Below are 13,260 nucleotides of genomic sequence, written 5' to 3'. Positions count from 1 at the left end.
TTTTTAAGTAAAATTTGGAACACAATTTGTTCAGGTTTACGGCTTTGATTTTCTTGCAGTTTTAAAGTCTGATATGTTTTTTAAAATATATATTTTGTATAAAATATAAAAATATATATATATATTGACATTTTCATAAACTAAAACTTGAATAACTATTTTTAAATTTCACTTTTATAACTTTTTTTTAACTTCTGCAATAATCTTCAAAGTGTCTCCTTTAAAAGAGACAAGACTTAAGTTTGTGCTCAAAAGTATTCAGGATTTATAATAATTAAGGTTGCAAATGTCATTTTCAGGTCTATGCTCAAAAAGTGGAACCAACTTAACAGGTTAATAGTTAACAACAACATAACATAAAACCAAAAAAAAAAAAAACGTTTTCATTTTGGGTCTGTACAGTTACCTTGGAACATAAAATTATGCGGGTCAAAATGACCCGCGAACATCAAAATCATATTAAAAATGTACGCACATTGCACAACACATCAGTGTATCCTCACTTTGCATTCATGTTTGTTACCCTAAAAGTGGAAAAGTCACAAAAAGAAAAAAGAAAAAAAGATTGAAAAAAGACTGAAAAGTTGCCTTTAAACGTAAACATATCTGGGTAAAATTGACCAACGAATATCAAAACCGTAATAGAAATTGTTTGTACATTTCAAAACACATCAGAGTATCCTCACTTTACATGCATGTTCATTATGCTAAATGAGAAAAAGTCACAAAATGTCAAGAAAAAAGAAAATTGTAGGTTAACTAGTATTTCTGACAACTCCAAAATCAAAATGGGTCAAATTGACCCCCAACATCATAGAAGGGTTAAATCAGCTGATACCATTGATTAGCCAATACATTTTACTAGTTCAAACCCGGCAAGAGGCAATCTATGAACTATTACAATTAATCTTTTGCACTTATCTCAATTTGCTCCAGGAGTTTGGGGGTTTCTCGCTGTAATAATAAATGTACTTGGATGAAAGCGCCATCTAAATGACTAATTAGATAGTTAACATGAATTTTCTAGAGACTGAGGTTCAGCTATAGGTTCTTTTACTACTTATGTTGTGTGCATGTGGGTGGCTCACCTGACTGTGGGTGGCAGTAGCTGCTATGATTATTGCATTGGCAAGGTTGGCACCCCGTGCTGCTGAAGTACGAGAAGCCTGGGCGGCAGTCGTCACACTTGTCCCCATGCACTCCCATCTTGCAGATGCACAAGCCTGAACTGCCAGAAAAGTAAAGATAAACATTTCTGGAGTTAGAGTTATAGAGGCACAAAATGAAAGACCATGGACAGTACAGAATCCTTCAAAAGCCAGACATAGAGAGGTTAAAACCTCTGTCCACATCAAACACCAGGTTTTCTCTGAACTGCCAGAATTGCTGCTCCTTCCCATCCATCACATGTTAACAGAACCACACCATAAAAGCTGAAGCAACATCTATTTGAGATAATGCTGTAAACTAGAGGTGTAATCATACATTGATACGCATTGATTTTTGATAGAAATCCAATAAATCGATTATAGTATTATTCAGGCATAAATAATATAAAATGACCAAGGTTTGTGGACAGCAAATACTTAAATGCATTTCATTTGCATTGGATTTAGCAGCAGGTAGGATACACCATGGTTGTTTCAGTTTCTTTCCTGCCCTGGGTTACATAAAAAATGATTACACACAGGTAAATAGTCATTAGTGGTTTTGCGTGTAATGAAATCTCCTTGAACTACTTGGCAGAGAAACAGATTGGGGTAAAGAGGCTCTACATGAGAAATTACTGTAACAATATCAGAGTGCTTAAAATGAAAAGGAACAGAAACTGCAGAAATGAGAAAACTTCTGATTATACTATTACACACTTCAGTCTTTTGAAGAGCAAATGAGAAACGCAGAAGGATGATTTCTTCTGGGAGAGGCTTGTGAAATCTGAGACATATCTGCATTTATTTTTTTCACACACACACACACACACACACACACACACACACACACACACACACACACACACACACACACACACACACACACACACACACACACACACACACACACACACACACACACACACACACACACACACACACACACACACACACACACACACACACACACGTTGTGTTTTCATGTTTTATGGCTTTCCATAGACTTTCCATAGACATAATGATTTTTATACTGTACAGACTGTATATTCTATTCCCTTACACTAACCCTATCCCTAAACCTACCCATCACAGGAAACATTCTGCATTTTTACATTTTCAAACAACATCACTTAGTATGATTTATAAGCTGATTTCCTCATGGGGACCAAAAAATGTCCCCACACGAACAAGGATTTCGGATATTGCCATCCTAGTGGGGACATTTTGTCCCCATAACGTAGGGTTTACCAGGCCACACACACACACACACACACAACTCTCCTATACACAGAGTAATGAGGCTACTTACTATGACTGATGCTGAGCTCACGGTTCCTGAGAAAAAGAACCCTGACATGTCAGTTCAGTTGAATCCGACCACTCAAATTAAATCGGTATTCCACTTGTTTCAATAGGATACAGAATATTTAAATAATTAATATAATTAAATAATAAATAAAACTAAAATAGTTTTTGAAGTGTCAAGTTTGAGAACTAATCTTTGTTTGTGTTCATCAGAAGAAAGTAAGTCATAGATCTGGGAATTTGCATTTCTTAATGGAATATCCCTTTAAGTCTAACTCACTAGTCTAACCTACACACAAACACACACGACACGTCTAAAATCTTGCCTCATCACACCACGTATGCATTGTTTGCTGAAACACACAAATGCACAGTCATTCGTAAAAACAAACTTGAACATGGACATCCTTTAAGAATGAAACCCTTGAGTGTGATTTAGCAAGCATCATTCACTGTGCTAAAGAAGAGCATCTTAAAGACCTTTCGGTCCTTTAAGCTGACACCATCATCCTCCACAGCACATGTCAATAACTTTAATGTTTGGCCTCACAGTCACGTCTAGAGAGAACTGAGCTATGATTGTATCCCATCCACCCTCTATGAAGAGTACAGAGAGAGAGAGAGAGAGAGAGAGAGAGAGAGAGAGAGAGAGAGAGAGAGAGAGAGAGAGAGAGAGAGAGAGAGAGAGAGAGAGAGAGAGAGAAGCATGCTTCTGACATGGGCTGGTTTATGTCCTGTTAATTTCAATGGATTTAATCTGAAAGTGCCTTCCTAAATATGAGAATTTAATGATGGATGTAGCCATTTAAAAAATCAGATATTATAATTAGAGCTGCTGTCTAATTTTTATTTATTTAAAATGCTTAAAATAGTATATTCTCCTATGCCAGCTTAATTTTCAGAATTAACTACAGTATACAGTAAGTAAATGTTTAAATATGTCAATATTCTCTCTATTCTCAATATGTCAACTTCTCTTTCAGTAAATGCGTTATGGGTAGGAGCATCTGCTCTGCTTGGCCAAACAATGGAAACCCACTTGGAAGCAGTCATTATTTCTGCAATGCATTAGTGCACACTTATGTTTTAGGCCTTTAACCCCTTATAGGGCCGTAGCTAGAGGATTCGTGGCCCCCTAAACAAATATAGATGTGGGCCCCCACCACCCTCCACCAATATCATATACTGTACAATAGATGAGCATGGAGGCCCACATATAACAGAAGATGGTGATGATGTTGTAAAACCTTTATTTTAAAAGTTAAATGTTTATATAAAAATTACAACTATAAAAACTAACAAAAAGCAAGAAATTGTTAAATAATAATAAAATCAATTTATAAAAGTAACAGCTTGAGAAAAAGCTTGAGATTCTAAGCTTTAAAATTATGCCTATTTTGTGCACCAATAATGAAAGGTGACAGTACCCGGCAGGTAGTTTTCTTATTCCCAGCGAAATAACAATACAACCTGTATTTATGAACATCTTGATCGACTGGGATACAACAACTCTCATGGCCTCCCTCTCCTTCTTTTCATGGCGTTTCTGGTACCCTGATTTATGTTTTCTTTTCCCCGACATTTTTCAGTCAGTCAGTCTCCTGCTCTTCCACCAAGTTCATCGTTAACTTCACGCAGCTGCCGCCTCAACTCTGATTGATTCTGTTCACAAGCTAGGGTGGGACTTACAATTTTATGACTGAATAATTAATAAATACTTTAGATCGGACTAAACCATTTTTAGGGAGGTAAGAGAAGCAGATATTTGGAAAAAAATATTTAACCAAATTGCATGTTTTTGCGGTTTTCATTTAAATCTCAGGCATACAACTAATATAAATATTAGAATTATTCATACAACAGGGGCCTATATGGTAGCCTGACTACGTCAGACTTCGTACTTACGCTCAATTTCATTTCGCTTCTGTACTCAGTCTGAGACAGCGGCCTATCTATCCGTTTTCCTCCGGCCTGAAAACAGCCGGCCAATCAACGAACAGAGGGCGGGCTGAAAGCCGTGACGTAGTCGCTAAGCGCCGAGTTTAAGATTAGGTCAGGGAAATCGAAAACGACCGCAGATATGGAGATGCGGATGCAATTCGCTCTGTTGTGGAGAACTTACCGGCATTAGCAAACTGAAGCCCGAACAAGAAGAGTGTGTATTAAACATTTTTAAATGGAGGTGATGTTGTGGCCCTACTCCCTTTGGGAAAAGTTTAATTTATCAACTATTACTGATCGTCAGCGAGAAACTGGGGAGCCTTTTGACAGGTCAGTGTCTCCTTTCTTTTCCAGGTCTTAAATATTGCCATGACATGCTGTAATCTTGCAATTAAGTTGCAGCATTTCCGACAGACTCGAGATGAACAAAGAGCTGTGTTTAACAGAACTAATCCTAACTTTGACAGTTGGCTGCAAATAGGCATGTGCCGGTATCAAATTTTCATGCTGCGATTAATTGATTGAGCTTTTATCACGGTATACGGTATTATCACGATATTTTAATTGCACAAGAGAAACAGATGGATTGGGGGTATCTAAAAAAAACTTGCATCACAATGTGTAAGTGTGATTGTCAAAACATTAATTTTATTTTTTAGTGACAACATGTTACAATGTTTACATGGTACAGTTACTGAGGCTACTGTTTGTATTATTGCTTAACACAATTTTCACGATTTCAATTAAATTCTTGGATTTAATTTCAATCTTGATTCAATATTGACCCATTTGGATAAATATTAGGTAGGCTACAGTAGATAGCCTGCATTTAAATTTTTCTCAAGAAAAAATATCTCACATAATGCTGTAAACATACAGAGAGAAATTAAATATAATGCATACAATATAAATATAATAATAATATAAATATAAAAATGTATTATGCCGTAATTTTCATTATCATAACAATTATATAATGACAAGTAAACATATATTAAAATATGTAATATAGTGCACATATTTAGCAAAATACTCCTCTCTATAGCTATTTTCTTATAGTCAACTAACATTAAATGGCTTTCCTGAGGTAAATGTAACGTTCTGTGACATAATTGTTCTCCTGCAGTTTTATTGACCTCTTTCCGTGGTTGAAAAACACTGATTGATCGAAAGTACGTACCTTTCGGTGGGTTGTACTGTATCTTTAATAAAAAGTAACAGATGATCGGTTTACTTGAACTGAGGCGCGCGATCTGTCACGTCACATTTACAAGCGCCAAAACAGTATTTATTGTCTGAATTTCATAATAAAATGGACAGAACCTGAGAGCTGATATTTTTTTCATATCAAAAGTAACCTGCTCTGTCTAGTCTGTCGGTGTCAGTGTCCTCTTTGCTCCGCGATTTTTCTCTGCGTGAGAAAATGGATGTGTGGCGCGAGACCGTGTGAAAGTGTCAATTGCGTGAGTCTCAAGCTGAATGCGTGAGAGTTGGCAGCCATGCGGGGGATAAATAGTCGGCAGCGTTCCTCCTTCCGCCGTGCTTCTTCTCCACGTGAGGATTGTTTACATTAGACTAGAGTGCGCACTGCATGCACACAGTGCTTATACATGTGATGTGGGGATTGTTTACATCAAAGTGCGCACGTGTTTTGCGCAGCATACGCATTGTTTTTTAAGCGGTTGATGGAAAATAAGCTGATGCGCGTTCTAAAAATCTAAATTCGGATCTATTATTTTTCACGGTATTTCGAAGTCCCCGCGATAACAATATCGTGCATATTCATTACCGCGATTTATCGCATTACCGAATACCGGCACATGTCTAGCTGCAAATATTTTTTTGTTTCTCTCTACTGTCAAATATCAGTTTAGAGGGCCTGATTGTACCGTGGATGCGTAGATTAACTTCGCATAATCTGCTAAAGTCATTTACAGCCATGTTCACTCCGGTATTTCGCTCGCATCATCAAGTGTTTACAGCAGGTTTACAGTGGAAGTTCGATCATAGATTTGAGTTCGATGCATGATGTCTGTGGTTCGATGCGGCTGTGTCGGCACATAACATACGTCATATATAAACTTATCTGATTGGCTTACGGGTAACCAATGATTTTAACCCTCTGGGGACCAAGGTGTTTTTGGGGCCCTTGGGATGTTTTGACATGCACTGACATTTGTGCTATTTTCAGTTATTTATAAACATGTTAATGGCAAAGGTGTAAATTCACTCTATATAGCACAACCGGGGCTACCATAATATGTGAGCAACATGTATGTACATGTTTGTATTTTTAAGAGAATAATGTTTATGCATGGTTATTGAAAAAAATAAAAATAAAAGTTGCTGAAATAAGACCACAAAACACATACTAAATATGTGTCCACAAGACTTTTGACTAATGGATGTTGTCGCTTCGAGTTCTGGCTTCAAAATGATGTGCGATATGCGAATGGGCGTGAACGGCCCAACCCCATTGTGAATAATTAGGTGGTTGAGAAGACAAAAACGACCCGCATATTAATGAGCCTTTCATTCAGGTGTGTCACACAAGAAAGAATGCAAGGACAATACACACACACACACACACACACAAACACACAAACATACATATGCATATATATATATATATATATATATATATATATATATATATATATATATATATATATATAAATCAAAATATAAATGAAAGTCAAAAGCACATTTTTAGTCATACCTGGAAACAAATCCTGTTCAAATAGGTTATATGGGCCATTCTACAGAATTGGTTCAAAGTAAAATTGAAAATTGTCTTTTTCCATAACAGTCTTAGTAGGACATATACATTTTATCATACATATTTCAAAGTTAAGGATTCATTATTTTGAAATAGATTGCATTGGAACAAACACTAGCCTATAACATCTTGGTTGATGTTATAGGGTAACACATTAGCGATCATTAGCGTAATATTCAATTTAATATTCAATAATATTATTGATCTGCCTTACTTAAGGTGGAGGTTGACGTAATTTTCTTTTAGAAACAAACTTTGTTATATTGTTTTCATGTTATCACTGTGAAGCGCTTTGATACAATTTGTATTGTAAAAAGCGCTATATAAATAAAGGTGACTCGACTTGACTTGATTAGTTTATTGACAAAACATACTATATATTTAACATATGAGCAGAAACTGCTAACAAAAGCTTATTTGCTTATTAGCTTATGTCTATTTTAGAGTTAAAACTTTATAATCTATTCAAAACTAGTCACACACACACACACACACACACACACACAGAAACATGATTCAAATGCAAACAGTAGGCTATTTTTGCGTTTACAGACACTAAGTTATTATATATCGCGATTAGAACAAAGCACAAGAATAAAAACACTTACAGCCCAGCTCGCTCCTCGAAGTGAAAATAAACCAGCACTTGTTCTGAGGCAGGTAAATGTCCCAGGATTATTCCTCACAGCCGCGTAAGACGACAGTACATTAATCTGACTAAATAAAGTGTGTTTACAGAGTTGATATGTGGGCGTTTTTTACACGTCTCAATGTGTTGCTTCAGATCATTAGCGTTTGAATAGCGCGCGCTCTCCGTGGGCGTGTCACATTAGCGCAATAATGAGATGCGAGAACGATAATGAGAACGGCAGACGCCTCTCTCTTTTTATATAGATTACATAAACAGAGAATATCTATTTTAGTTTTAAATTAGATAATCTAAAAGTACAAACTTAAATGATCATAAACATATATTGCTCATGTCTGGGTGAATAGTATTAGCTGAGTTTTATTTTAAGTTTAGAGACGTGCTCCAGAAAAAAAGTTTACGGACACGGAGAGGCAGAACGCACACCCTGTTTATTTTCTTTATTTTACAAAAGCACAATATTTTATTTTGATTGTAGGTGGGCACATAAAAAAGTTGACATTTAACAGTTTATTTTTTAATATGTCTTAACTCTGTATGACCAGAAATGATGGAGTAGTTTAAGTCTATTTTTCTGCTATGTGAAAAAAATCTGCCAAAACGCACGGGTGCGTTTTAGGTCCCCAGAGGATTAAACTTCAGACAAGCGCCCCCTAGCGAGAGAGAAAACACTTCTCTATTATGCCATTCCAGACTCTGTCTACGAAGCAAAGTGAAGTAGCAGAGTCTGGTATTGCCAGGCTACCTATATGGTATAACTGCTGGATTTTGTGTTAACTGCTATAATTGTTACCACCTTTAGCCCCACTAGCGACGGCCCTGACCCCTTAAACCTGAAGTGTACCGCCGGCGGTAACCCGGCGGTACACTTCAGGTTTAAGGCAAAGTGTTTAGACTTCAGGTTTAAGGCAGAGCCTGGTAATACCAGAATCTGCTACTTCACTTAGCTTCGCTAAGCAAAGTGAAGTAGCACCCCACCCGGAGAAAAAAAATCCAAATCAAATTACTAAGCAACCACTGAATGGAACAACGCAAAATAGGTATCATTTTAAAGCTTAGAATCTCAAGCTTTTTAATGCATCTAACCACTTTGATCAACTCCTAACGAGTGCTAAGTATTCCCTCTAAAACGGAGTGTAGTGCGCCACCTAGCTGCGGAAAAACTACCTTGATCAACTCAAAATAGGTGTCATTTTAAAGCTTAGAGTCTGAACTTTACAATGAATGTAGCCAATTTGATTAACTCCTAAGTAGTGCTGAGTTATTTGCTGAGAAATAGAAAAAAAAAATTATGAAATACTTTTTTGCACTACATACTGCAATACGTCAAATACATCGTACAGCTCAGATAGTCCTGTGTCATATGTCATTTGAAAGGTCTCAATGAGTAGAATACAACAAGCATAATTGTTTCGGGTTTTTTACAAAACTTGAGCGAGTTTTTGTACATGAAGCCCCTCAAGACCCATATGTAAATCATACATATGGATGGTGAATTTAAGACACATTTCCGCTCGTAACTTCATGAAACATGCACAGATTATAGAAAATGGCACAACATTATTTACAGCAGACTCTCGCGATTAAAAAGAGCCCTAACTCACCATAATCCATCACTCAGATCTAAAGATATTCCTCATGGACTTCTAACAAATGAAGCTGCACAGGCGCACATCCAATGAAGTATATAGATGCATTGATGTGATGTATTGAAGTGACGTTTTAGCTCATATCTCCATGAAACATGCATGAATTGTGGAAAATCGAAAATCTTTATTGACAGCAGATTCTCACGATTGCAAAGAGCCCAAACATTCGACCATTGCTTTGATCACGAGATATTCCTCACAAACTCAAAGTGATGCATACTTGGCTAAAAAACAAGTCTCTCATCTTTCCGGGATGCAATGTGTTTTCCAATGTTCCCGGAACGGTCCGTGCTTGTTTTCAAACGTGGATTAACAAAAAATATATAACATCTTAAAGCTTAGAATCTCATCTTTTTAAAGCATCAAAACACTTCGATCAACTCTGAACGAGTGAGAAGTCCCTCTTAACTGGTGTACCGCACGCGTGGGCCACCTAGCTGCGAAAATATTCATTATCATATTTTTCAAAAATACTGCCGTGATTAACACAAAATAGGTGTCATTTGAAAGCTTAGAGTCTGAACTTTACAGTGGATGTAGATAATTTGAAAAACTGAGTTATTTGCTGATAAATAGAATTTCCTCTTTTCATAATCTATAAAATACTATTTTGTGTACTGCAATGTGTCAAAAACATCATACAGCTCATGAAACATTCACAGATCGTTGAAAATGGCACATCATTTTTACAGCATATTATTACAATTAAAATGAGCCCAAAATTAACAATCTATTGCGTTGATCACAAGATATTCCTCATGGAGGAACAATTTTAAAAATGCCGATTAGGGGAGGATGGGCATTTTGTTCAAGGACTGAACAAAAAGGCTATCTTCCTTTATGCAATCAGTTATTCCATGTCAAATAAGAAAGATATGCAAAATCAACAAATATATATTTATATATATTTTGTCTTTTCTCAGCAGTTTCTAAGCATGAGAATGTCCAAATGTAATGTAATGTATATTTTTTAAAAATACAAAAAAAGTGTTTTATCAAAAGATACCTACCTTTTGACTCTCCTTGCTATAGTTTTGGAGTTATGAGTCTTTAGTTGAAAAAAAAAACAACTCTAAAAATGCCCCCAGGGCTTAAGGGGTTAACAGCAACACAAATGAGATGTTCCTACTGATCCACAAAAGAAAACATTAAAAATGCAGAATCAAATAATCCAGAACTACTTGTCATAAACCTTAAGCTCTAAAAAACTTGTGAGAATACACTAGCTGACTTTGCCCTGAGGGTGTAAGAATGTTGAGGTTTCCATGGCAACAACACCTCAAATCACAAGTACCCCACTGAGATTAAACTGAAAGTCTATTACAGTATAATTACCAGGGCAACAATCTCACACAAAAGACAAGCATTAAATATGATGTGGAAGCAAATTTACAACCTTTCGTAAATCATGCAGCCTTTGCACTTGTCAAGATTAATTAATTAACAATTTTAGCAATTTGTGGAAATGCTGATGGCACAGCATGGTTTATACCCACTAGCAGTAACATTATTTGTAAATGCTGATATGCTCACACTATTATTGTGTATAGTAACACTCATGTCGGGTTATTTAGCTCTGTGCTGTTTTAATGAAATTCATTTATGCAAGGCCAGTTAGTTAGTAGCTGGAATTAATGCACACTATCTAGGGAAATCTGGCAGTCACTGCTTTAGTACTTGCCTACTTCCTTCCGGACTATTTAAGGGCAGAGCGGTTTGAGGCCTGGGTGGTTTGGAACCGCTAATGTATAACCCAGTTTTATTGCGGTAGTGAGTTATGCTGATCTCAGAATTATATGGTCAGACCCAAAGGTTTTCAGAGCAGTTAAACAACCTTCTGAAAGCTCTTGCCGTCCTATGCTTCAATGGTGCTAAAGCAGTCATGTTCAGTTGAGGAACACAAGAGTCCATCCTTGTCAGGCATGCCATGTAGGAAAAACCTTTTAAGCCTTATTGAGTATGTTTTCATGGTAGCCTCTAGGTATATGAAGGTAGCCTTTCATAAACCTACGTTTTTATTCAAAGTGGCTTACAGTGTAATCAATGTACACTACATGTCAAAAGTTTGGGGTCAGTAAGATTTTTTTTGTGTGTGAAAGGAATTAAATGGATTAAAAAATTACTTTTACATTGTCACAAAAAACATCTTAAGCAGCACAATAATTTTCAACATTGATAATGTTGTTTTGTTTTTTGAGAACCAAATTAGAGCTGCAGTCCGTAGTTTTTCCTCTTTGTCGCCATCTCTGTTCGAAATCTGCAATTGCAGTCATTCGCGGAATTATCAACTTTACGTGAGTTGTGCCTCGGCACGGCACAGCGGGGATGAATCCAATGTTTTGAAGAGAATGTGCGGCTGTCAGTCGCCGGTATGGATACTGGCATTCGGAATCACAGATTCTACTTTTTGGAAGTATGACCAACATAAGAATTTTCACCAGGAAATTTCATCTGAACAAGTAAGTAACATCCACTTTTGTTCTGACCAACTAAGGGAAAAAAAAGATTGCAGTAAATTGCGCTGATTAAATCTAACGATCGCTTATCCTATCACGTCAAACCGTGGAAATTATACTTTGTTCTCAAATTGTTAATGTTAACAACATCAGCATTGCATAACTATATTTAATGCCCTTCCGATATTTATCCTTGTTTTCACATGGGTCCGGTTGCGGTCTCTTTTTTTCTGTAGCTCCGAAATCTTTTGCATTTTACAACGGAGGAATCTCCAGTTGTCACTGTCCGTGATTGTCGTTTGAACCTTTCTGGATCCGCCATCAAATTGATCAGTTTAACCCTCTGGGGTCGGCAAACGCGCCAGCGCGTTTTGCTCGATTTTTTTCACATAGCAGCAAAATATACTTAAAATACTCCATCATTTTTGGTCATACAGACTTAAGAAATATGAAAAAATAAACTTTTGAATGTCTTCTTTTTTATGTGTCCACTTACAATCGAAACAAAACATTGTGCTTTTGTAAAATAAAGAAAATAAACAGGGTGTGCTTTCTGGCTCTCCGTCTCCGTGAACTTTTTTTTTGGAGCACGTCTCTAAACTTAAACAAAACTCAGCGAATACTATTCACCCAGACATGAGCAATATATATTATAATCATTTAAGTGTGTACTTCTAAATGGTCTAATTCATAACAAAAACAAATATTCTCTGTTTATGTAATCTATATGAAAAGAGAGAGATGTCAGTCGTTCTCATATCAGCTCATTATCTTTTAATTTGATCGCGCCCACGGAGAGAGCGCGCTATTCAAACGCAAATGATCTTAGGCGATACATGCAACGCCCCCACATCAACTTGATAACACAACAAGTTTCAAGGTGGGGTATGTGATTTTCTTTTTGACCTTTTTTTCAAAATCACTTGAAATCCTATTCCTAACCCACTTACAGCCACTGAGTTAAAAGCACTGAAATGAAAATTAAGCAATTTAATCATCTGTGGAACGGGCAGGACTCGAAAAACTCCAGCCAATCATTTCCAAGACCACCTAGAATCATTGGACAGTCAGTGCGTCAATCAAACGGTCCTACCATACCCCCGTCCCCCCATCCCCCTCGCGCGCGTGTCCCCTTCGTGCGCATACTCAAAGCTCGTGACCCAGTCACAGTAAGTGCAAGTTGCCCCAGTACAGAGAGAGAGAGAGAGAGTAAGTGCAATCTCGTGCATCTGAGTTTTGCAGATGCATGATTGCGCGTCCATGTTCTTCGAATGGGTTGAGTCAGGGCCAGCGTTGGAGGAAAGAAGGTAGGACCTTTTGAGTTGTGTAT

General features: G+C 36.9%; 1 protein-coding gene across 1 annotated transcript in view; it reads right to left on the bottom strand.

The window, feature by feature from the left end:
• si:dkey-220k22.1 (multiple epidermal growth factor-like domains protein 9) overlaps positions 1–13,260 on the bottom strand; it is a 120,609-nt gene that overhangs the window by 45,130 nt on the left and 62,219 nt on the right. The window contains exon 3 of the mRNA XM_056267375.1: positions 1,089–1,228. Within this exon, the coding sequence (XP_056123350.1) occupies positions 1,089–1,228 (140 nt within the window). The remainder of the gene's footprint in view (positions 1–1,088; positions 1,229–13,260) is intronic.

This window comes from Rhinichthys klamathensis, unplaced genomic scaffold (assembly GCF_029890125.1).
Source record: "Rhinichthys klamathensis goyatoka isolate OS25496 unplaced genomic scaffold, OSU_Roscu_1.1 h1tg000259l_1, whole genome shotgun sequence".
NCBI lineage: Eukaryota > Metazoa > Chordata > Actinopteri > Cypriniformes > Leuciscidae > Rhinichthys > Rhinichthys klamathensis.
Note: the sequence above shows the minus strand (reverse complement) of the source record. Positions and strands in the feature narration are given on the sequence as shown.